General features: G+C 37.5%; 2 protein-coding genes across 2 annotated transcripts; both read right to left on the bottom strand.

Annotated features, from left to right (window-relative positions):
* Nucleotides 1–633: 633 nt before the first annotated feature.
* Nucleotides 634–3,934, bottom strand: LOC18046288 (probable LRR receptor-like serine/threonine-protein kinase At3g47570). The gene is made up of 3 exons (XM_006442498.2): nt 3,340–3,934; nt 1,116–3,128; nt 634–989 (listed from the first exon to the last, which is right to left on the bottom strand). The coding sequence occupies exons 1-3, from the start codon at nt 3,932–3,934 to the stop codon at nt 634–636; spliced, it is 2,964 nt and encodes a 987-aa protein (XP_006442561.2).
* A 9,272-nt stretch (nt 3,935–13,206) lies between these two features.
* On the bottom strand, nt 13,207–15,311 carry LOC112099895. The gene is made up of 5 exons (XM_024187413.1): nt 14,435–15,311; nt 14,298–14,359; nt 13,627–14,167; nt 13,429–13,523; nt 13,207–13,368 (listed from the first exon to the last, which is right to left on the bottom strand). Exons 1-5 carry the CDS (start codon nt 15,309–15,311, stop codon nt 13,207–13,209), a joined length of 1,737 nt encoding a protein of 578 aa, XP_024043181.1.
* Between the last annotated feature and the right edge of the window lie 9,757 nt (nt 15,312–25,068).

The following is a 25,068-nucleotide window of genomic DNA, read 5'->3' on the forward strand; positions in this document are numbered from 1 at the left end:
GGAGTTTGCACTGGCAATTGTGGAGAAGTTTTTGGCCGCAACAAAGCTCTGAGCTGCAAAGATATTGCTCTCTCGTGCACGTAAAATTTGTACCAGGACCTGACTACTATCAAACTAGAGTATTTATTCCTGTATTACTACTGCTTGTAGAGAGGCAAAATGGAAACTTGAATTCGTGTTTGAATATGGATTCACTGTGCGGGTTTGTACAAGAGCTTGTTTATAAATAAATGAGTTCATAAAGAGTCATTTTAAATATTTGGAATAAACGTGAGTTGCTGTTTAGTTCTGTTTTCAATGTTCACCGTTCAATTGTGATCCAGAGCAATATAACTACACTCACTGGGAATTTTAATTATGAACCAAGAGCGAAGTTGAACCGAGAATTTGATACTTTATATATTCCAGTTACCATATTTAAGAAAGAGTATTGAAAAGAAAGACGCTAACAGAGAATATTGAAGTTAAACACATACCATATCTAGTATTAAGTCTGTATGCCAAAGTTACAAATTCGAAGATCATATTTCTCATTTCAATTTATGTTCTGCTCAAAACAATGGCTCTTATTCCACAAGCACAAACAAGAAAGAGTACGCACAAAGTTAACAGAGACACGCAGTGAAAATTACGTTATTTGGTTGCAGCAGCATCATCCAGGAACTTCACTTTAATCTTCTTGAGCTTTGCTGCAGCGTCTGTCATATTTATCCTCATGTCGGGTGACTCCATACAACAATCCAATGCCAAATCCATTATGCTTAATATACAATCCATTTTGGCAGAAAAAGCTTGCTCTTCTCGCACCAAATTTGCGTCAACAACTTCAGTCAATCCGTGAGGTAAAGACTCCTTTACCCATTTCCTTAAACTCATTTCTCCTGTGAACATTTCATCTGTGGGCCTCTTTCTCGTGAAGGTTTCCATCAATAAAACACCATAGCTGTAGACATCACATTTAGCTGAAACAATTCCTTCTGATCCATACTCTGCATTTTTTAATTTTAATTATGAAACAAATGATAAAACAAATAATTTTTTGATAATTAAGGTAACCCAAACTTTGCTCGTGCTTGAAAATAGAGCAAAAATTTTAATTACAATTGAAACTTTACCTGGTGCCATATAACCAATTGTAGCCATTGTCATGGTTTGTGTTACAGAATCTTCTCCTTCACCTAGGAGTTTGGAAATGCCAAAGTCGCTCACATGTGCCGCCATATTTTCATCCAAGAGAATGTTGGTAGGCTTCAAATCACAATGAATTATAGGTGCCGACGAATGACCATGATGGAGATATTCAAGAGCCGACCCCACATCTATCATTATGTTCAACCTCTCTAGGATGTCTAAGAAATAGTTGTGAGAATATAACCATTTCTCGAGACTACCATTCGGCATGAACTCAAGTACTAATGCTTTAAAATCTGGATTAGAACAACTGCTAAGGATCTTTATGAGATTTCGATGACGAACATTCCGTAAAACTTCACATTCAGAATCAAAACTCCTAAATGCTCTCTCTAGTTGCAGATTGAAAATCTTTATTGCAACATCAGTCCCGTCGGAAATGGTTCCTTTATAAACTGATCCAAAACTACCTGTACCCAGCAAGTTACATTCATTAAATTCATCAGTTGCTCGTTGAATGTCTAGGTAGGATGTTCTTCTCCATGTTGCAAGAGGTAGGAAATCTTCGTGATCTGATTTTTTTGTACTCCTCTTTCGGCATCTTATGTACATAATGATGATAATCACTATAAGTACAGAGGATACTATCGGAGGCAAAATATATTTAAGGACAATTAGAGCAACGTTCTTGGTGCTTTTGCTGTCACCTTGTTTGCAAGGTGGGACTCGGAATTTAGGTGGACCACAGAGTGCATAATTTCCGAAAAATGATACAGCTGACAAGTTTTTAAAAGACCCCTTAACAGGAATTTCCCCTTCTAGCCTATTATGAGACACATTAAATTGTTTGAGATGTGAAAGTGTCTCCAATGACTTCGGAATTTTTCCAGAGAGATTGTTGCCGGAGAGATCTAAGGATTCTAAGCTGATCAAACTGCCAACTGATTCAGGAATAGGTCCTTGAAATTGATTACTAGCCAAGGATAGAGTTTCTAGATCTACAAGGGCACCAATGGTTGATGGAATATCACCTGATAATTGATTCCTTGATAAATCTAAAACTCTCAAGACCTTTAACTTTTGTACATTGGAAAGGAGAGGACCATTTAATGAATTTGACGACAAGTTTATCTCTAAGATGTACTCAAGGCTCCACAAGGATGACGGTATATTAGAAGTGAGCTTGTTGGAGCCTAAGCGGAGTTCTCTTAGAGATGTCAAACTAGCCAAGCATGGTGGTATATGTCCAGAGAGCTTATTTCCATTTAACCTTATTCCGTACATCAACTCCAAGTGGCAAAGATCATAGGGAATGGATCCTTCCAAATTATTTTCTTCAAGAGATAAACCTTGTAGCCGCTTAAGTCTTCCCATCGTTGGTGAAATAGTTCCATTCAAGTCATTGAAGCCGAGCTCTAAGTCGATCAGGCCACGTAAATTACCAATTTCTTTAGGAATGCTGCCCCCGAGTTTGCAGTTGTATGCAAAAAATTGTCGAAGAGAAGCAGAGAAATTTCCAATTACTGGTGGAAGGATGCCACCCAATGGATTATAAGCTAAGGCTAAAATTGTTAAATTTCTGCAATTAGTCAGAGAAGAGAGAAAACTCCACTGATCTGCTGAAGATGATTCTGTCGTCAAGTTATTATATGCTAAGCCAAGCACGCCGAGGTGTCTCAAGTTGCCAAATGTATTTGGAGTAGGGCCGGAGAATGAGTTAAAGGCCAAGTCTAGGCCGATGAGGTTAGATGCATTGGTGATGGAGTTGGGAATTGTTCCGAAAAGATTATTGACCCCCAAGGTTAAGTACTTTATGTTCGGAAGCGAGTGGCCAATCGTTGATGGTAAGTGGCCTGAGAGTTGATTGCCAAGCAGATTAAGGGTTATTATGGTTGAAATATTGAGGATCGTGGGTGGAATGAAGCCACTTATATTATTCTCACCAAGAACAAGATGCTCCAAATTTTGCAGATTGCCAATCTCGGTTGGAATTTCACCTGCCATAAGCCCAACATTGAGGAGTCATTGAGCTTTTAGCTTATGGTAAATTGAGTTTGACAATGTTACCCTTCAAAATGTAAAAGGATCAAATTAAATTTATTACATAATAATTTCGGCCAATAATGTTCTTTAAAATACTTCAAAATATGCAAAATATGCATGCAATTGGAAAAATATGCTTCAATTACAAGAGGTGGGGGAAAGTACCTTGAAGATTGTTGAAACCAAGATGCAGATTCACGAGTTTACTCAAATTCCCAATCCTTGAAGGAATATTTCCACCAATAAAATTGAACAGTGCACGCAGGTCCTCTAGCCTTGATAAGTTGAAGAGAGAATTAGGGATGGGACCTGTGAAACTGTTATTATCAAGGCTCAATATTCGGAGTTTAGATAAGATACCAATCCATGATGGAAAGCTTCCGCTCAATTTATTGTAAGCGAAACTCACGACTCTGAGTCGACGTAATTGCCCCAATTCTTTCGGCAGATGGCCATGAAAATTGTTCTCACTAATGTCAAGAGACACTAGAAATGAGAGATTTCCCAAGTGTAGTGGAATGGTGCCTCCGAGACCCATATCTGAAAGATTCAAGGCAGTGACTCTTTGATGGCGTGAACCACAAGAGATACCAGCCCAGCTACATGTTGGATAAGATATAGACCAATTATTTGCCAGGGCACTCCGATAATCAAAAACGTGGGCTTTGAATGCCAGAAGAGCTGATTGATCTGTTGTTAAATCGTTTAAAGTGGTCACAGCTAAGCTAGCAATGACATACTGTAACACTAACACCGACATAGGAACAAAGAAAAATGATAAGCGCATAGTGGTCGTTTTTAGTAGTAGTTGCAAGGCGAGATTGATACAAGTTTTAAGTGAAGGAAATTAGCATATACTTATACATGAGACATGTGAATTTGAAAATAAGAGCAGAAAAAATATACAGGAGACTTGCAAATTGTTATATTCTGTCATTGAGCGAGCCGTCCAAGTAAACGCATTTGTACTTGACTTGGTCTAATAATTAAAAAAAAGGCGACCTTCACTTGACTTGGTCTGATAATTATCACTAAACAATTAATAATGCTAAGGGTTAGGGGTATCCAATTTTAAAATAACGACATAATTGTCGTTAAATGTGTCTTAAAATAAAAAGACAACTATACCCCATAATTTGATGAAATAATTATGTAAGCTTCTAAATTTTTTACAATGCATACCAAGACCTGTTTTGTTACTTTTTACAGTTTATTTGGATGTCAAATGCTTTTTTTTTTTTTTTTCACTGTGGATGTCAAATGTAAAATTTACTGTTATTCCAATATCATGTCATCACTTGCTTCTATACATGGAACGATACATTAACTGTTTTTCCAAAGTTTTAAATTGAATTAAAAACATTCTAATTAACCTTAAAAAAAATAATCATCCAACCAGATATAAATCTTCTAATTAACCTAAAGATAGCTACACCTCCATATTAATTCCAGTTAAATAAATCTTCATTTTTGTCATGGTTTTGGAACTCGAGCAGGGTGGATATATCTAACCAGATTTTCCTCATTGGCAGTCTAATATATTCTGGAATTGGAAGGGTATCAACGAATTAATGTGTAATTTAAATTTGTAACGTTTAATTCTAATTTGAGGATTCAAATGAATTATGTCGATCTAAAAATGGACTGAAGATTGGCAATATAACATTCTTCTTGATGAAGATTTTTGTCCTAATAAGATCTCCAATTTTATACATCAATTATTGTTGGTTTGTGGTGTATTCAGACTTGTCCATCGGATACGCCGTCCATGAATAGAGTGATAGAAATGTTATTGCAAAGAAACAGACTAGCAGTGTCGTTTTGAAAATTCCACCGAAGTCTTTTGCATCTTCTCCCCCAGGACTGCCAATAGAGTATAAATTTTTGTCACTTTCACTCTTTTGAACAGCACAGGAAAGCTTATCAATTTTTGTCACTTTCACTTTCACTCTTTTCAATCTTTATAGAATTCTGGATGGACGATCACTCTTTTCAATCTTTAATGAATTTTGGATTCAGTGTTGATATTTTAGGCTTTGATAGGCTATAGATTTTTTTTTTTAAAAGAATTTTGAATTCAAAGTTGATATCTTGAGCTTATCCTTAACTAATTTTTTACCACTCGTGCATTTATGTCGTTGTGCGGTTATAGATTCAGTTATTTTTAAAGTAGAAAAATTACTTATCTTAAAAGTGAAAGCAGGGAAGGTACTGCAATGCAGCCGCTATTTGTAGTAGTTAATTCTTGGATGAAATTTGGGTCTTGCTATAATACTTGCATGTATCAAATACATGCAAGGAAATCAAAAATTAAAAAAGCATTGCCTGAAAGAGTATTGTGCCGGTGTTGGAGGCTAGAAGGACAATTCGTTACATTGCTCCAGAAGTGTTTGATAGAAATTTTGGTGAGGCATCACATAATTTAAATTACTGGAATTAGCGATACACACACACTGAAGCATTTCGAGCAGGATAATGAATTTAAATTACTCGGAATTGTAAGCAGCGATGAAAGAGAAATTGCAAAGAAGATAATTATTTTTGGCTTGTGGTGTATATAGAGTCGTCTATCGGAAATAGAGGGATAGAAATGTTATTGCAAAGAAGCAGACTAGCAGTGACGCCTTGAATAAGTCCACCAAAGCCTCTTGCATCTTCTCCTCCAACACCGCCAATAGAGTCCGTTTGACCCATAAATTTTTGTCGCTTTCATTCTTTTCAAAAGCACGTGAAAACTAGCTTATAGGATTTTGGATGGACAATCACTCTTTTCAAAAGCATGTTAAAGCTAATCTTCTGTTAAGTAATAAAAAGCACCAGCTCAGCCATGCCTTCATCTCCCACCCCGAGGCGAATTACATCAGCTGAATGGCACGAGAAGAGCCATGGTAAAATGCCTTATACAAACATGTGCTAACTAGAGACGAGCACCGACCAGAGGAATATACCGACCAGAGACATATACAGACCAGATACCTATCACCCAAAGAAAAGGCACATGATCTCATGAAATCGCGACAGTTTCGTTATGCCCCGAACCGTTGAGAGAGACATGGCATCCCACGTTTACCCACAATCCAGTGGTTGGAGACCCATGAGGGGCTGCCATTACCCAATAAAAGGGGGGGGGATGAAGAGTACACAAAAACGTGGGACAACGGCTATAAGAAGTCGGGAAACTGATGAAAAAGGGGGACAGAAAAATTGAGAATAAAGGGAAAACTTTGCCAAATTGAAGCCTGATTACATTATATACAAGTTTTTGAGAGCATTACAAAAAAAACCATACAATCTAAATTACATAGTTTTCTCGCAAACACCTTGTGCTAACTTAAGCATCGGTGGGTTTACGCCGGCAAAACTACTAGCGTCTCTGATCCATTTTTGTGAACGCAGGCTTGGGAAAAGGAGAAAGAGTGATTCCAACCCCTGGAGCTTTCGCAGTTGCTGAAGGAGACAAAGGGCAGCGTCCTTTCCATTGAACATACAAGCGTTGGTGGAACGATCTGGTCGGGCAAAGGGCGAGCAGATTTCAGCATCAACATTTTGGCACCGTCTGTGGGGAGCTGGATAAAAAGCTACCACCAAGTTAGTAGTCATCAGAGAAGCAGCGAACGATCGGTTATGGAGGTGACAAGGAAGGATGCCTTAGCGGGCGACAATGAAACTGGTGAAACGATAACTCTCCGAGAGATCGCAAATGAAGCTAGGGAGAGGATGATGCAAGATCGAATGGAGCGAATGGAGAAGCAAATGGAGACTCTCACGGCTATATTACATGAGCTGAGGGATGAGCGGACAAGGGGTGGTGAAACCACCGTGGTGAGAGATGAAGCCGTGGCAGAACCTAGCCCCCGGAGGTGTAGAATCGAGGAGATCCCTCCGCTGGTAGACCAACCCTATGGGGTGCATCCCCATAGAAGTGCGGGTCGGGTCTCAGGAGAGCGCGTAGATGAAGGAAGAGACCAGTCTCGCTCTGGGCGAGTTCTAGAAATAGATAGCCGAGGAGCGAATGTTGATGAAAGTGAACTCAGACAACGGCCGGATAATGCCGAGCAGGAGCGAGATCAAATAGCTGCGCGCGACCCTGACCGCGCTTTAGAATTGGAGGGTGAGGTACGCAGGCTAGCGCGGGTGATGGATGAGATCCAGGGTAAGAAAAAGCCTTTGAGCTGGAGGATAATGCTGGATGAAGAATCTCCGCTATCAGTTGAGATCATGAATACCGTAATCCCAAGAGATTTCCGCTTTCCCAACCTCAAATACTCCAGGAGAAGTGACCCGCTGATGCATATTGAACGTTTCAATGACATGACGGGTGTGCAAGGGCTAACACCAGCTCAGAGGTACAGGGTGTTCCCATTAACACTAGAGGGAAGAGCCCGAGAGTGATACCGTAAGATGCCACGAGGAAGTATAAGAGGATATGAGCAGATGTACCAAGAGTTGGCCGAGCAGTTCCGGGGAGCAGTAGCCCCAGAGGACGACATGATGGAGTTTATGGGGATGAAGCAGGAGGAACATGAATCCCTTCGGGATTTTGTGAAATGATACCATTGGGTCGTGCTTGATCTGGGAGCCTTCAATCACCCGCATTCAGAATTATTCGACGGGGTATGAGCAGGCGAGGAGAGGCATAGAAATTGAAGAAGAAAAAAGGGCAAAGATAAAGAGTGAGCAGCTAGAGGAGCTGAGGCGAAAGGAAAAGAGAACCATGAGCGGGAGCAGATCGGGAAAGTGAGCTGGGGAATCATCAGTGATGGGTGGAATATCAGCTCGGTCTCGCCCTTATCCCATGGCTCAGAGACCGCAACAGTTCCAACACAGCCGAGCTCAGCCTCCGTGCCCCCCATTCCCGGAGCGGCAACGAGAATTCCGGTAGTTGGCTGCCCACCCTTATCACAACACTCCCAGGACACTGCACGCAGTTAACTCTAGGGCTGGTCGACCAAGTCAGCGACCTACAATACCAGCCCGGGACGATATCCACAATAGCTGAGCAGTCCAACTAATTGATCAAAGCTTGGCGTATAAACAATACACCCCATTGAAAGTCTTTATGGAGGAATTGTATGAGAGGATCGAGGGACGAGGCCTGCTGTACCCTCCTGCTCCTGTAACCAAACCTGCTCACAAACGGGATAAAAGCAGATTCTGCAAATTCCACGATACTTATGGCCACACTATCAGCCAGTGTCGTGACCTGAAGACTCAGGTGGAGGATTTGGTGAGAAACCGATACCTGGATGAGTATGTAGATGGGACGTTCCCTATTCTCGATTCACAATATACTCAGAGGAATGGAGACGAGAGAAATATGGAGCGTGAGCAGCCAACCATCTAGGTGATAGCAGGAGGGCCGACATTGGCTGGGGATTCGAACAAAGCACGGAAGAATTACGGGAAATATGCCATGACCAGCAAAGAGGTATTTTTCAATTTGCCAACAGCCAAAAGGGCGAAAGTGAGGTAGGTTCCCATTATGTGGACAGATGACAACGAAGAGGGTGTTTTATATCCTCATGAGGATGCACTGGTGATTAAGGTAACGGTGGCTGGTAAAGAATTACGGCGAATACTAGTGGACACGGGCAGCTCGGTTGACATACTGTTTAAGTCATCCCTAGATGATATGGGAATTTCGGACTTAAAATTAGAGCGGACAAATACATCTTTGAAGGGGAGGAGGACGGTTAACCCCCATGGGTTGAAGCCGTTTGAAAGAACAATGATGCTGGACTTTGTCGTAGTAGAAGAAATAAGCCCTTACCAGATGATACTGGGACGACCTTTCATCAGGATAAGCCAATATGTTATATCCATGCACTATCTGGCATTGAAGTACAGAGTGAACGGAGTCGTGGGCATAGTAAAAGGTGACCAGAGAATGACGAGAAGTTGTTACGCTACCGCAGTTAAGGAAACACTACAAATTATCACTCTGGATAACCGAGGAGATTCTAAAAAGGGTCGCCAGGAGCCAGCTGAGAAATTGGAAGAGGTTCTGGTGAGCAAGAGTAACCCGGGCAGAGTGGTAAAGATCGGGTCAGGATTGGGTGAGGCAATAAAAGGTGATCTGGTAAAATGCCTACAGTCCCATGCAGATATATTTGCCTGGTCGCATGAAGACATGCCAGGAATTGATCGCGGGGTAGCTTGCCACAAGTTGGCAATCAGGAAAGGGGCAAGGCCGGTGAAGTAGAAAAAGAGGTGCTTTAACCAGGAAAGGTAAGAGGCCATAAATGCTGAGGTGGAGAAGCTGTTGAGAGCAAGATTCATAAAGAAGGCTAAATACCCGGAATGGATCTCCAATGTAGTGTTGGTAAAGAAGGCCAACGGGAAATGGAGAATGTGTGTGGATTTCACAGACCTTAACAAGACATGCCCAAATGATAGCTTTCCCCTACTTAAAATAGACCAGCTAGTTGATTCAATGGCAGGTCACAGCCTGCTTATCTTCATGGATGCCTTTTCAGGATACAACCAAATATTCATGGACGAGCAGGATGAGGAGAGTACCACCTTTATAACTAACATGGGTTTGTTTTGCTATAGGGTGATGCCCTTTGGCCTGAAAAATGCAGGGGCTACCTATCAAAGGTTGGTGAATAAGATTTTGAAGCCATTGATTAGTCACACTATGGAGGTATACTTGGACGATATGATCACGAAGTCTAAAGAACCGAGGGATCATGTGAAGCACTTGGAAGAGACATTTGAATTGTTGAGGAAGTATCAAATGAAGTTGAATATGGAGAAATGTGCGTTTGGAGTAAGCTGGGGTAAATTTTTGGGATTCCTGGTGAGTCACCGAGGGATCGAGGCCAACCCCAAAAAAATATGGACAGTAACAGAAATGAAGTCCCCCCGAATAGTTAAGGAGGTGCCGAACCTTATATAGAAATTGGCAGCATTGAACCGGTTCATCTCGCGGGCCACAGATAAATGCCACAATTTCTTCTAAACCATAAAGAAATGAAGGAAAATAGAGTGGACATCAGAATGTGAGGAGGCACTGGGGCAACTGAAGGAATATCTGGCCCGCGCCTCGTTACTATCGACTCCGAGAGAAGGTGACCAGCTGTATTTGTACTTGGCAGTATCTAAATGGGCTACCAGCTCGGTATTAGTCAGAGAAGAGGAAGGAAAGCAACACCCCGTGTACTACACTAGCAAGGCCCTGGTAGACGCAAAAACCAGATATCCACTGATGGAGAAATTGGCACTAACTTTAATAACGGCAGCACGCAAGCTCATGCCATATTTTCAGGCCCACCCGATAATTGTGATGACTGATCAGTCTCTTCGGCAAATGCTCCAAAAACCAGATGCATCTAATCGGTTAGTAAAATGGTCCGTGGAGCTGAGCGAATTCGACCTATCCTACAGACCTCGAAGAGCAATCAAAGCCTAAGTCCTGGCCGATTTTATGGTTGACCGTATTGAACTAGAGGAGGAAGTTCAGGAGGAGCAACCAATTGAACAGGAGAAACCAAAGGGCATGTGGCTGGTAATAGTTGATGGGTCGCGTAGTGAACAAGGGTCCGGAGCAGGAGTTGTAATACGGAGCCTAGAAGGTGCCGAAGTCTCCTATGCGGTGAAATTCGAATTCCAACTCACGAATAACCAAGCCGAATATGAAGCCTTCATCACTAGACTCGGGCTTGCACACGCACTACGAGTAGAGAAGGTAGAAATCTGAGTAGACTTCCAGTTAGTCTGTAATCAACTCAGTGACCAATTCTAAGCGAGGGAAGAGAAGATAGGGTTTTATTTGAAGAAGGCAAAGCAGATGGTTGGGCTTTTCCAAGAAGTAGAAATAAAGCAGATATCCCGGAATGAAAATTACCGAGTAGATATGTTGGCCAAAATGGCCGCAATTGTGGATCCAAAGTTACCCAAGTCAGTTTCACTGGAAGTGAGGACCTCGCCAAGCATAGGGGAGGAAGTAGAAGTAATGCGGGTGAGCACTGAAGAATCCTGGATGGACCCGATTCTCTCATACATCCGCGATGACGTTTTACCGAAAGACATGAAGCAAGCAAGGAAGTTGAAATGTTGGGCAGCAAGGTATACGCTACTCGATGGGGTTCTTTACTGCCGGGGATTCACCTTGCCCCCTTTTGAGATGTTTGGATGATGAGGAAGCAAATTATGTACTGAGGGAGATTCATGAAGGAATATGCGGCAACCACTCGGGGGCGAGGACTTTGGCCTTCAAGGCACTTCGGCAAGGATACTTTTAGCCGACCATGCATCATGATGCGAAAGGGATGGCAAAAACCTGTAAAGTCTGCTAAAGCTTCTCGGAGGTTCCTGCTCAGCCCCCAGAATTGCTAACCGCTATGTCATCCCCATGACCTTTTGCGCAATAGGGAGTTGACCTGATTGGCCCATTACCCAAAGGCCGAGGAGCCGCAACTCATGCAATTGTGGCTATAGACTACTTCACCAAATGGGTAGAAGTAGGAGTCCTCAGTCAAATCACGGAGTGAAAGACAATGGATTTTATTTAGAAGAATATCATATGCAGATACGGGATCCCCTATGCCATCATTACAGACAATGGGAGGCAGTTTGACAATCACAACTTCAGAGAATTTTGCCAAAACTTGGGGGTAAGCCTGAAGTTTTGTACCTCAGTAAACCCCTAAGCAAATGGGCAGGTAAAAGCAGCCAACAAAGTAATAAAGAAACTCCCAAAAATCAGGCTGTGAGAGAATAAGGAAGCTTGGATCGACGAGCTACCAGGAGTGTTATGGGCCTACCGGACAACCCGCAAAACGGCAACGGGAGAAACCCCGTTTACTTTAGCTTTCGGTCATGAGGCAGTAATCCCAGCAAAAATTGGGGTGGGAACCCATCAGACAGAGTATTTCAACGAGGAACAAAATGACGAGCAGATCTGCATGAACCTGGACCTGCTGGAGGAAAAAAGAGAAGGGGTCTCGCAGAAAGCAGCCCAATGCCAGCAAAGAATCATGCGCTACTACAACAAGAATGTACGCATGAGGCAGTTCCGAGCAGGAGATTAGGTACTTGGAAAGGTAAAACAAAACACAAGAGATCTTAACCATGACGCTCTTGGCCTGAAATAGAAGGAGCCGTATATGGTAATACGAACGACTGGACCAGGAGCTTACAAGCTGGCTTACCCAGATGGACGAGACGTAAAGAGGTCGTGGACCGCTGAACACTTGAAGAAGTACTTCCAGTAAGCAAAGTGTTTTACCAAGTTTTTATTTTAATAAGTTATTTTTATTAAATGCATGATGAATTGTGGCACATGCATATATTTCGCCTTTTGTAATCCATACGAAGTTCAATAAAGATGAATTCAGCATAAATTCCCTTACTAGACAAATTTCGTTAAGGCAAGCAACTGCCTATTCCTGCTCGGTCGCCTAAAGGACCAGCAGGCAAAATCCGTTAAATTTACTAAGGCAAGAAAGTGTCTATTCCTGGTCGGTCGCCTAAAGGACCAGCAGGCAAAATCCGTTAAATTTACTAAGGCAAGCAAGTGCCAATTTCTACTCGGTCGCCTAATAGACTAGCAGGCAAAATCCGTTAAATTTACTAAGGCAAGCAAGTGTCTATTCCTGCTCGGTCGCCTAAAGGACTAGCAGGCAAAATCCGTTAAATTTACTAAGGCAAGCAAGTGCCTGTTCCTACTCGGTCGTCTAAAAGATCAGCAGGCCAATTCTACAAATTTTGCTAAGGCAAACGAGTGCCTACTCCTGCTCGGTCAACTAAAGGACCAGCAGGCAAAATCAATTAAATCTGCTAAGGCAAGTATGTGCTAACTCCTGCTCGGTCGTTGAAGGACTGGCAAGTAAATTTCTACAAAACCATTAAGGCAAGAAATCGCCTATTTTTCCTCGGCCACTCAAAGACAAGCAAACACATCTTCTTTTTAAGGTAATTTGCAGAAACAATCACATGGCAAGAAAACAATCAGAAAGCATCAAAACTTTATAAACATCTAAGCGTTTATAAACAAATGGGAATCTAGAATTTACATAAAGAATAAGCCTAAGAATTATGAGGTTCAGCAGCCTCGGTAGGAGAAGGATCAGCAACCTCAGAAAGAGGAGGACCAGCCATTTCGAGGGGAGCAGGTGCTGATCCCTGACCTGCTTCAAGAGCACGATCCCCTACTTTCTCCTCCGGCACCCCACTTGAAGGAGCCTCCACCTAATCTTGGTCACCCTTCTCCTTATCCCCCTAGTCTAACTCGGCCATATATTTCTGCACTCCCGCCTCCAGCTTGCTCATGTTGAGCTCTGGATACTCCTCCTTAAGCACAAACATGATGCACTTGTAGCTAAAGGCAAGCCCAGAGTTATACTCTGCATCCAACCGATCGTCCACCTCAGCAGATTTACCTTTCAGCTCGGCTACCTGCTTACTTGATTTGCTCCTCAAAGGCCGTCCTTAAGGTATCTTATTCACTTTGAGCAGCTTGGAGGTCAGACTCTAGGTCACCCAACTCGCCCTCAAGCTTGGAGGAGTTGGACTTAGCAATGGCCACTTTCTCCTCTAGGTCCATGATCTGCTTGTGCAGCTCAAGCAGCTTCTCCTTCGAGTGATCAGCAGAATCAGCCTTTTTCTTCAAGTCCTGATTGTCAGCTTGAAGCCTCCTCTCATGGCGTATGAACCTGTTCTTGTAGCAAGAAACCAGAGTAGCCAACTTAAAGGAAACCCTCTGAACGGACCCAGCTAACTCGCTAAGGTTCATTTGCTCAATATCTTTGATAATTTTGGGTCCCACTAACTTGCCATAGTCCCTCTGGTATGGGGTCAGATAGTCACCCTGGTCCCGAGGCGGAAGAGGAGAGGATCGGTCTCTAGATTGAGCACTGACTTCAGGACTCTTGTCACTAACCTTCTCCCCTCTATTCTTTCGAGGTGGAGGAGGGGGCAGAGAAGGAGCAGATGCCTTGGAGGAACCAACATTGGTTTTCTTCAGAGGAGGGGGGGTTACTGGAGCCACCTGAATCCCGAGCACGTTTCCTTGACATAGCGCTGATAATCTTGTTATCCATCCCAGCAGCTACGTCCACTAAGCGTGACCCGAAAAGATTTGTTGACGATAAGAGATCTTGACAGGTAGATGCGTTCACCAGAGCAGTTTCCACCTGGAGCAATGGTCTGTCGTCAAGTTTCTCGATCAGGCCCCACGACTCTGAAAAAATAAATAAGGTTAAGGAACCCAATAAGTAACGATCAGAGAAGTGAAAGATGCAGAAAAATAAACGACCTGGGGTGACATAACGCGTTGGAAGGTGAATATCACCACTAAGCGAATGGATTGCTAGACACCAATTTTCCCCAGTAAAGAAGAATTTGTTCTTCCAGTTTTTACATGAGGAAGGAAAGCCGGTGATAGGTTTCCTCTTCGCAGAGCTCGACATGAAGTAGTACCAGTTTGCTTCCTTTAGGCTGCTCCTCAGCTGATACAAATGCTTCACTTCCACAAGGGAAGGCTCCTCGAGTCCACACTTTTCCCGTAGCACATACAAAGCTGAAAGAAGCCTCCACTCGTTCGGGTGGAGCTGACCTGGAGCCAGGTACATACCACCCAATATCCTGACAAAATAAGGCTGAAGGGGCAGCCGAGCCCCTAGCTTGAAACTTTCCAAATGCATCGTCACATACCCCTTTGGAGGCTGACTAGGGACGTCACCTTTCCCGGGGATTACAAGGAGAACCTCCTCAGGGATTTTGTAGAGGTTTCTAAGCTTGAGTAAGTTAGTGTGGGTAGTAGCACAGGTAATACAGTCAATGTGATACGCATCTGCCTCCATCCTATGACCAAGATTTCTCTTCTTAGAGGGTCTGCTCGGCTCGGAACTACTCTCCTTACCTTCACCCACTTCCTTAGGGATCCCAGCCCCCTCAGAACTGTGATTTTCACCAGAGCCTGAAGCTAGTCCACCATAGTTTCCCACAGGTTCTAAATCAGGGGAAGGCAAAGTGGTCATGGGACGAGGGTATTCTAAGGTATCCCTATGATATGAGGGACCTACATCACGAGAAGAGCATAGGGGATCATTGAGTCCAAACAAGTTGGGATATGAGTCATCTACTTTTTCATCACTCTCATCTACAATTAGTTTTCCTTTTCGGTTTGACATATCAAAATCTTAAAAAGGAAAGCACAGCAAATCCAAGTATATGGGTACAAAAAGGGACAACACAAAACCCAATCAACAACAACCAGAGAAGAAGTTAAAGGCGATACCTGGAATAGACTGGCACTGGTAGCGTTGCTGTGACGGAGAGAGGACCTAGAAAGGAGGTTTCCGACGCAGAAAGTGTGATTAAAGTCCAAAGAGGGAGTTGGCTTACAGCGGAATGGCAGATAGCGAAACGCAATGACAGCTTTAATTTAGGGATTTGTAACGAAAGGGGGAAATGGAAGCGTTTAAGTTACACGGATGCCAGCTCACTCGCAGTATATCAAGGACAGATAAACCGTCGTTTTAAATTTTAAATACGAAATGACAAGAGACGACATGTCACTGACCGTTATAAAAGGCCTGACGAGATGTTACCCCAGCTATATATATTGGACACACTCATGAAGGCCCATACTCAGATCGAAATCTCCTTAGACAAAAGACGGAACCTCAGATCCATCACAATAACACGAAGACCAGATAGGTAGTTCCCGGGGTCGGTAAAATTCGATTATCAGTTTCTAATCTCAACTCGCTTCACTCGCAAGACCAGAAACTGGGGGACTGGTGTTAAGTAATAAAAAGTGCCAGCTCAGCCATGCTTTCATCTCCCACCCCGAGGCGAATTACCTCAGCTGAATGGCATGAGAAGAGCCCTGGTAAAACGCCTTATACAAACATGTGCCAACTAGAGACGAGCACCGACCAGAGGAATATACCGACCAGAGACATATACCGACCAGATACCCATCACCCAAAGAAATGGCACACGATCTCACGAAATCGCGACAGTTTCGCTATGCCCCGAACCGTTGAGAGAGACATGGCATTCCACGTTTACCCACAATCCAGTGGTTGGAGACCCATGAGGGGCTGCCATTACCCGATAAAGGGGGGGATGGAGAGTACACAGAAACATGGGACAACGACTATAAGAAGTCAGGAAACCGATGAAAAATGGGACAAAAAAATTGAGAGTAAAGGGAAAACTCTGCCAAATTGAAACTTGATTACATTATATACAAGTTTTTGAGAGCATCCTTTCCATTGAACATACAAGCGTTGGTGGAACAATCTGGTCGGGCAAAGGGCGAGCAGATTTCAGCATCAACATCTTCAATGAATTTTGGGGCTTATTTTTAAGTAATCTTTTAGCATGCATGCATTTATGCAATCATATGATTATAGATTCAATTACTTTTAAAGTAGAAAAAATTCTTGGATGAAATTTACTAAAGTATAGTCTTGTAAAAGAATTAGTTTTCTTAAAATGTAAATCTCGGTTATGATTGGGAGATTTTGATCAAAATTAATATGATAAATTCGTTGCAAGTGTTGTTCTTGAAGTCTCATCTTCCGTAATGTTTGTAAAATCAAGGTTTTACCATCTCTAATTAAATATTTATTCTTGATTTCGACTACGTAATCTGAACTTGACGAAAGATTATGATCTTATGTGATTTTATGAATGTGGTCTTATCTCTTATAAGTCAGCAATGAATTAATTAAAGCTTGCTGACAAATTACAAGCTCAAAAATATCTTTTACTTATTGACAATCTTATTTCATTCTTTTTATCACATAACTTTAAAAAATTTATCTACAAATTTAATTTAATAGTTTTAATAAAAAATCTCATTGACGACCAAACAACTAATTATTTTTTTATAAAAGCTCTACTTGTTAAAATTATACTGAAAAAAACTCTACTTAATTAAGTTCTATTTGAAAAGTTATACCAAGCATAACCTTATTTCTTATTAGCTTAATTGCTTCCACTGCTCCTACATTTTTTTAACCATGTGGATTCCTTCAATCTCATAATCAAAGATGCTTTAAGCCATTTTATTTCTTTATTTTTTTAATTATTATTGGAAAAGTAGTGTAGCTTATCAAAAAAAGGAAAAAAAAAGGGCCAAAGTGACGAGTGGCTCGTTTTTTAATTTCAAAGTCTATGCAAAGTAAAAGTACCGAAATAATGTTTATTTTTTCAAAAAAATCCAAATAAGTGGCAATAAAGGGAGGTTTTGGTAGGGGTGTTCGCGGATCGAATTTTAGGGATTATAAATTTTTAATCCAATTCAATGCACGGATTTATAAAATTTAATCCAAATACAATCCATACATATGCATCATATGTAGATTTGACCAAATCGATATCCAATTCACCATTTTACTGATTGATTTGTGGGCTGAAAATTTTTAATTCTGTCAAATCCAGAACTAACTAAATAAAAAAAATTGAATATAAAAATAATTTTACTATAGATCAAATTTAAAATTAAATAAGATTAAATAAATTAATTACTTAAATAAAGCTAGAAAATACATTTAAAGTTTCAAAATATAACACACCAAAATGAAAAAATTATCATTCGTTTAGATCAATACATGGAAATTAACTATCTAGTAAACTATATTTGTTTATTTAATTATTTTTTATTTTATATTATTATCGGATAAGATATAATATAATGTTAATGTAACTATATTTTAACTTATTTATTCACTAGTAAGTACTAATGCCATATTTACAAGTTTTATTTTTAATTAAATAAATATTTTTTATTTTTTTGCGGATTCGTAGATTTTTGCGGATTTACAGAAGTAGATCCATATCCAATCCACTGATTGCGGATTATCAAATTTTCAATTCAATCCAATCCACTAATCCATGGATCGAATTTGTACGGATCAGACAAATTGAGCAGATCGAATTGGATTATGAACACCCCTACATTTTGGTGTCCATTGTTGAAAACTTGGAAGTCTATGTGACCATTTAACCAAAGTACAGGGGTATAATGGTCACAAATTTCAAAAAATAAATTTTACCAATTAAATGATTTTTTTTCACAGTTGATTATTAAATTCTAAGTGTTAGACTACCGTAAGACTACAAATAATTGACATGGATATAATATTAAATAAAATTTACTTATATATTTATATACATGTATATATGTATATATATATATATATATATATATATATATTAGGGAAAATATCCACCGTCCACCTGTTTTTTTCAACTTTTTTAAAAATACATAATTCTTTTTTTTTTTTTTGGTGGAATCTTCCCAAAGTTACCTTTTATTCCCTTTTTCCACTTCCATTTGGAATCCGTTAAGTAAACTAACGGAAACTTAAAAAAATGACCATTTTACCCCCAAAATGAAAATTACAATTTCACCCTAAAAATGCCAAAAATAATAAGATTTAATGATGAATATCATTATTGGTACGTTAATGAAGTACAAAAAAAATCTTAACTACTAGAGATTATAACTGAATGAATAATAAAACTCTACTTATCTTAAATTCAATTGATGGTTTACGAGATTGTGCTATTTTTAATACTACTGTTATAATTTTTCTAATTACAAACATATTTTAAAAAACAAAAACCCTGAATTTGATGGTTGTGAAATTGATTTCTTTATTGACCGATGGGGAAAATAATTAGATTTAATCTGATTATTTTTGGTAATTTTTAAGGTGAAATTATAATTTTCATTTTGGGGGGTAAAATGATCATTTTTTTTAAGTTTCCGTTAGTTTTCTTAATGGATTCCAAACGGAAGTGGAAAAGTGAAACAAAATATAACTTTAGGTAGATTCCAGCAATAAAATAAAAAAAAAAGTGTATTTTTGAAAAAGTTAGAAAAAATGGGTGGACGGTGGATATTTTTCTTATATATTATTGTTTGTATATAAAAATTGCTAACTAAAAAATATTTATATTTTTCAATTTTATTTCTTTTATTTTTTATCTCAATATAAATGATAATAATAATAATAATCTCTCTAAATTTAATTATTTTTGTTGTTTATTAAATAAGGATAATTTTGAGTTTCTATAATATATGTGAGGATATATATAAAATTGTATTAAATATAAAAATATTCTAAAAATTAAATTTTAAAAAACTATTCTTTTCTCACTTTTCATTTAATTAGGCAAATGGCCACAGAAATTGTTCTCCCTCATATCCAAATAAACTAAAAACGAGAGATTTCGTAAGTGTGGAGGGATGATGCCTTCGAAACCCATCACTGAAAGATTCAAGTTTGTGACTCTATGGTATGAGCATCACAACATATGCAAATTCGACTGCATACTGAGTAAGATATGGACCAATTATTCAAGAGATTCATGAGCCTTCGAAGTGAGAAATAAAGCAAATTAGGTGGTCGTGGGTCAATTGACTACGTTTCGTGATCCACGTGCGATTGCAACGGTCGGTTCATTAAGTGAAATTAATGACTCGTCCACTTTAGTAATATACCGTCCTCTTTAGGATGGTGCTGGGTCAATTTTATCTCATTTTCGTTGATTACGAGTTGTGATCGATGACCCTCGACGTCTATGGGTGGATGGGTGGATGGATCTAACGTAAATTAAGGGCTGATGACCCTCGACGTCTAACGACAAGCAACAAAGATGACCTTGACTACATGTAAACGCACAATTCGTTCTCATACATTATGTTTTAAAATTTCTCCATTTTCCGGGGCCCTGCTGTCGACCGTACACAGTTTAATTTGTATATACAAGACCTCATTGTTTCTAACAAGTATAGAGCCATAGACAATATTAATTCCAATTACTTAAATCTTCATTTCTCTCATGATTTTGGATCTCGAGCAGCGTGGATATATCCAACCAGATCCGCCTCACTGGCATCCCAATATATTTTAAAATTGAGTAATGAGTATTAATAAACGTGTAATTATAAATCTACAATGTTTAATTTTAATTTGAAGATTCAAATGAATTATTCCAACAGTGCCTCGTTAAATTAACATTCCATAAATTTTTAATTTTAATTAAATAACAAATTTTGTCCGTCCCAACTTAAGATTAACGTGGTAATTAATAATTTAATAAATTTATTAGATAATAATTTTTTTTTTAAATCTTATTTTTTTATTGGATCCAACTGATATATAAATTAATAATTAATTAAATTTAAAACTAAATTCATGTTATGTCAATCAAATGTTATTGCAAAGAAGACTAGCAGTGACGCTTTGAAAGGTACACCAAAGCCTTTTGCACCTTCTCCTCCCTGACCACCAATAGATACTTCCACCATTTCAACGTCATGACATGATGTGAGTTTCTTTTGTGGAATTTGTGAATTGGTGCTGGCAGAAGTTAGTGATACATGTAACTTTATATAACCAGACCTTTTGACAAGTCCGCTTGACTCTTAAATTTTTGTCACTTTCACTCCGTTCAAAGGCATGTGAAAGCTAATTTTTAATGAATTTTGAATTGAGTGTTAGATGTTTTGGGCTTATCAAAACTAGATTATATATTTATATATATAGAGGACCGCCCTTTAAAACTACATCTATTTTTACACTGATTTATAACCATTAAATTTATTAGACATTAATGGTTAAGATTTTGAAAATTTAATAATATAAATACTTAATAGCAACAATAATTAATGTACTTTCTCTCTCATCATCAATTTCCATTAAAACCTAATTTCTCTTTCCTAATAAATTTTAATGAATTTTAGATTCATCATTTTTCTCTCTCCATCAGTTTCATTGGTTTTTAATGAATTTTAGATTCACGGTTAGATATTTTGGGACTTATCTTTAAGTAATCTTTTACACGCGTATATTTATATCATTATATAGTTATAGATTCAATTACTTTTATGATGCATTTATTAAATTGGAATTGAAATAGATAAGAATGAGCTGTAATGTGAATGGAGAATCGAAATTAGAATAAATTATTTACTTGAACAGTAGAAATCGAAATAAGTTAGATTGTTATTAATGTGTTTATTTTGTCTTGAAATCAGAATTGAAATAAGTTAGATTGTAACAAATTACTAAAAACTACTAATGAACTATTTGTTATAATTATTATTTTGTATTTTAATTATTGTGATTATTTATTAAAAATTATTATTGTTATTATTACTTATTGTTAATAGTATATTAATATATTAATAAATTATAATAATATATTAAATAACTATAATATATTAAAAAATATACTTGTATTTACAAGAAATGACGGATAAAATTTCTAAAATCGTCTTCCTCCCTAAAACTCTGAATGCCACAGCCCTAAAAATTAATAAGATTTAGGAATTATATATCTTTTTTAAAATATTAAAGGGTGTTTATTTCCTTAAACGGTGGGGGCTAAAAGTCCTATTCCCAAAAGAGTAGTGTGCCGGCGTTGGAGGCTAGAAGGACAATTCGTTACATTGCTTCAGAAGTGCTTAATGGAAATTTTGGTGAGGCATCACATAATTTAAATTACTGGAATTTGCATCAATGGTTTTTATTGGTTTATTTACTCGTCAACAAATTACTGTAACTGCAGAAAACAGTGTAACACATTGTATAATACGTTAATACGTTATATTGGTCAGTGCTCCTACCAAGGAAATCTTTTTAAGTTTTGTTAGCAGAATATTCTTGAAAGGGTGGAGGCATAAGAGTTTAATAATTTAATTTCTCTTGTTCATTAGAAGATTGTTTTTTTTTTTTGGAAAAAAAAAGAAGAAGATGGTTTGTTTAATGTTGATAAATTTTGAAGTACAATTTTATAGATGTCGAATGTGGGCAAAAAGTAAAGAAGCTCAAACACTTTTCTACATCTAAACTAATCATTAGGATTTATATTAACTAATAAACCCTAATAATACGAGCGTTCATAAAAACTTCACATGAACATTGAACTAGCATGGCATCATATTGTAATAAGTTGTACAGCTGTCAATCTCTTATTAGTCGGATATATTCTGAGTTAGTTACACGAATGTAGTATAAATATCATACTCTGTACACATTCTTAGTTAGTTACTTCAGTAGAATTTTCTCTCCTCTACTCAATTTTTAAGTTATCTTTTATATTGGGGGCAAATGATATTTTATTAACGAAATTATTTTGCCCTCTTAATAAGCTCTCATTTCTCCCCTTTAATCAACACAGCCTTCTTTTATTACATCAAAATTCTTCCTCTTTCCATCAAAATTTCATGGATCTGCCCTTACGTATAATCATATGAGACTATATAATAAATTTAATTAGGTATGTTCGGAATATTTTTGTTATCCTTAAGCTGATTTTATTTTTTTTATTTTTTCATAGTATATATTGTCAAAAGTAAATGCTATAAACACTTTCGGAAAAAAAGATGAAGAGTGCCTTTGGAGTAATTTTTTCTATAGGAACTAACAAAACAACTAAACGATGTATGTATCTCTAAGATTTATTATTATTTTTTTTTTCTGTAGTTGACAAAGCATCATGATTGTGTTGGATGATAAGATTAAAGGTGGGAATGGACCAATTTTTTAGGATAAAAAAAAATGATTCAATCCTGGGCATGTTTGGCTATCGAAACTAGTTGATTAGTCTAAAGTTTAATTCAAAAGTAATGAGACTATTAATCCTTAGGAAAATTATCATTCGTATACTCTATAAATGCTCTGTTATAAAAAATATTACAACACTTTGAGAGTGTATCAATCGTCCACCCTAAGTTGACAAAATGTATCTGCTGTCCATCAAACCGTTACTTGCTGTTTAAATAGGATAACGTCAGAGAGGTAATTTGGTCTTTTCATATGATACAAGTGATAATTCAAGGGTATACAAGTGATAATAAAATAATTTAAGGGTATACAAGTGATATTTTTCAAGGATAAAATCATTAATTCGCTATAATTTCATTAACTTTCAAACGACAGCTAACGGTTTAGTGGTCGGCAGATAACTTTTTTCAATTTATGGTGGACGATTGATACACCCTCAAAGTGTTGTAGTATTTTTTTATAATAGAGCATCTATAGGGTATACGAATGATAATATCCCTAATCAATCCTTAATTCAACTTAGGTTTAAGTACTATATAAAAAATCTTCTTTATCACTCTTTTCATTTTTATTTAGATTAAAATTCATATAAATAAATATAAAGAATTAATTTCATAATTTATTTAACTAAAATTTTATATTATATTAAATATCCAAATTTTAATTCAATAATTTATTTATATTAGAATTTTATACAATATTAAATCCCAAAACTTTATTTAATAATTTATTTACAAAAATATTAAATATCAAATTCAACAATTAGTAATATAATTTAAAATAATTATACTATTTTAATAGTTATTTAACTATATTAAATTAAATTTAACATATCCTTGTCCGATACTATACTAAACAAACGATAGTACCTTATATAGTGCAGTCAATCTATTATAATATAATTTAATCTAATCTTATAAATTGGTTCAATCTAATCATACGTGTCAAATCAGTAAATTTTAAAAAGTAATTTTATAACAGCTTTAAAAAAGCATTTTTTCAGTTACTTCTACAAAACGTGCTTTCGCGGAAAGCACTCGTGAAATGCACATTCTCACAAAACACGTGGTGTGTTCAATTGGGCCTCCGCCCATTAAAACTACAACCATGAAAGCAAGCAATGTTCATTGGGCTTTATTCTCTCGAGAAAACTTATACACGTAGCCCACCACCGGCGCCCTAATTTGTCTCCACCTATCTAAATAGAGTTGGACTATTGGCACCTTTCCAAAATTCTTCTGAAACCCCTTTTTTAATAATGTTAAGCTTAATGCCAAAAATATCATTATTTCTAAATAAACACATTTAATTTGTGAATATTTTAATTTTCTATTATTTTTTCGCTCCTCACAAACAAATTTTTATGGGCGATAAACTTCTTGATAAAAATCAATTAATTAAATAAAATATCTGTAAGATTATAATGTAAAATTTTTTATTATGAGTCTTAAAAAAAGGCAGATAAATTTGTCAGAATGTGTTTTGTTTATTATCAATAGATTGTTTTAGTAATTAAAGAAAAATTTATAGAGAATTTGAGAAAAAAATTATGTGTGAGTTTGATAGTAGAGAAAATATAAGAGTTTTTTTTTTTTTAAGAGAGAAAATACAAAAGTTTGAAGTGAGATAAAATAGATATCAAATATATTAGAGTATTTGTCCTTAAATGTAATTGCAACAAAAGAGGGGTTTCAAAAAGATTTTGGAGGAGTGTCTCCAACTCCTCTAAATATTATTGATTGATGCATATATTTCACAGCATAGAGTGGCTTACATTGGAGCTTTTCTAAAAAAATGAAAATTTCATTTAATTATTTATTATTCACGGATAAGAAATTAACTTCTTCTTCTTTTCTAACGCCACAGTCTGGTGAGCTTGCCTAGTGTGTTTTAGTTGGATAAAAATTTTGGCAAATGCTTCTTGGCAAGGAAGCTTAAACAGTTTAACCTGAATTTAACCTCGAATGAACCCAAATTATCAAACCGAACCAATCCAAATTGTGAATCTGAATTTCAGTTTGATTCGGTTTGGTTCGGGTTCGTATTTTCAACCCGAACGGGTTCAATGCTCCAATTCGATCGGGTTGTAACCCAAACCGAAACTCGCAAACCCGAACTGAAACTCAATTTGCCCACCCCTAATGAGAAGTACTCAGATCGTAAAAGAAAGGTCTTGATAATAATTTTACCTAAAAATTTGTTTTTTAACTTATATTTTATTTTTTTATGCTGTATTTTAGTTGTTGAATAGGTTATATATAGAAGTTCAGTTAATTTTGTTTTGGATGAAAAATCAATGAGTACTTATGTGATTAATAAGTGAAATTTTGTTTGCATCATGTAGTCAGCTATA

The sequence above is a fragment of the Citrus clementina genome, unplaced genomic scaffold, assembly GCF_000493195.1.
Source record: "Citrus clementina cultivar Clemenules unplaced genomic scaffold, Citrus_clementina_v1.0 scaffold_3, whole genome shotgun sequence".
Lineage (NCBI taxonomy): Eukaryota > Viridiplantae > Streptophyta > Magnoliopsida > Sapindales > Rutaceae > Citrus > Citrus x clementina.

Coding starts and splice junctions, on each gene's coding strand:
- LOC18046288 (XM_006442498.2), bottom strand. CDS start 3,934: ATGTCGGTGTTAGTGTTACAGTATGTCATTGCTAGCTTAGCTGTGACC. Junction 3,129..3,339: donor TGGTTTCAACAATCTTCAAG/GTACTTTCCCCC, acceptor GGCTTATGGCAG/GTGAAATTCCAACCGAGATT. Junction 990..1,115: donor AATTGGTTATATGGCACCAG/GTAAAGTTTCAA, acceptor TAAAAAATGCAG/AGTATGGATCAGAAGGAATT.
- LOC112099895 (XM_024187413.1), bottom strand. CDS start 15,311: ATGTCAAACCGAAAAGGAAAACTAATTGTAGATGAGAGTGATGAAAAA. Junction 14,168..14,297: donor TCCAGGTGGAAACTGCTCTG/GTGAACGCATCT, acceptor CTCGGGATTCAG/GTGGCTCCAGTAACCCCCCC. Junction 13,369..13,428: donor TGAGCAAGCTGGAGGCGGGA/GTGCAGAAATAT, acceptor GACCAAGATTAG/GTGGAGGCTCCTTCAAGTGG.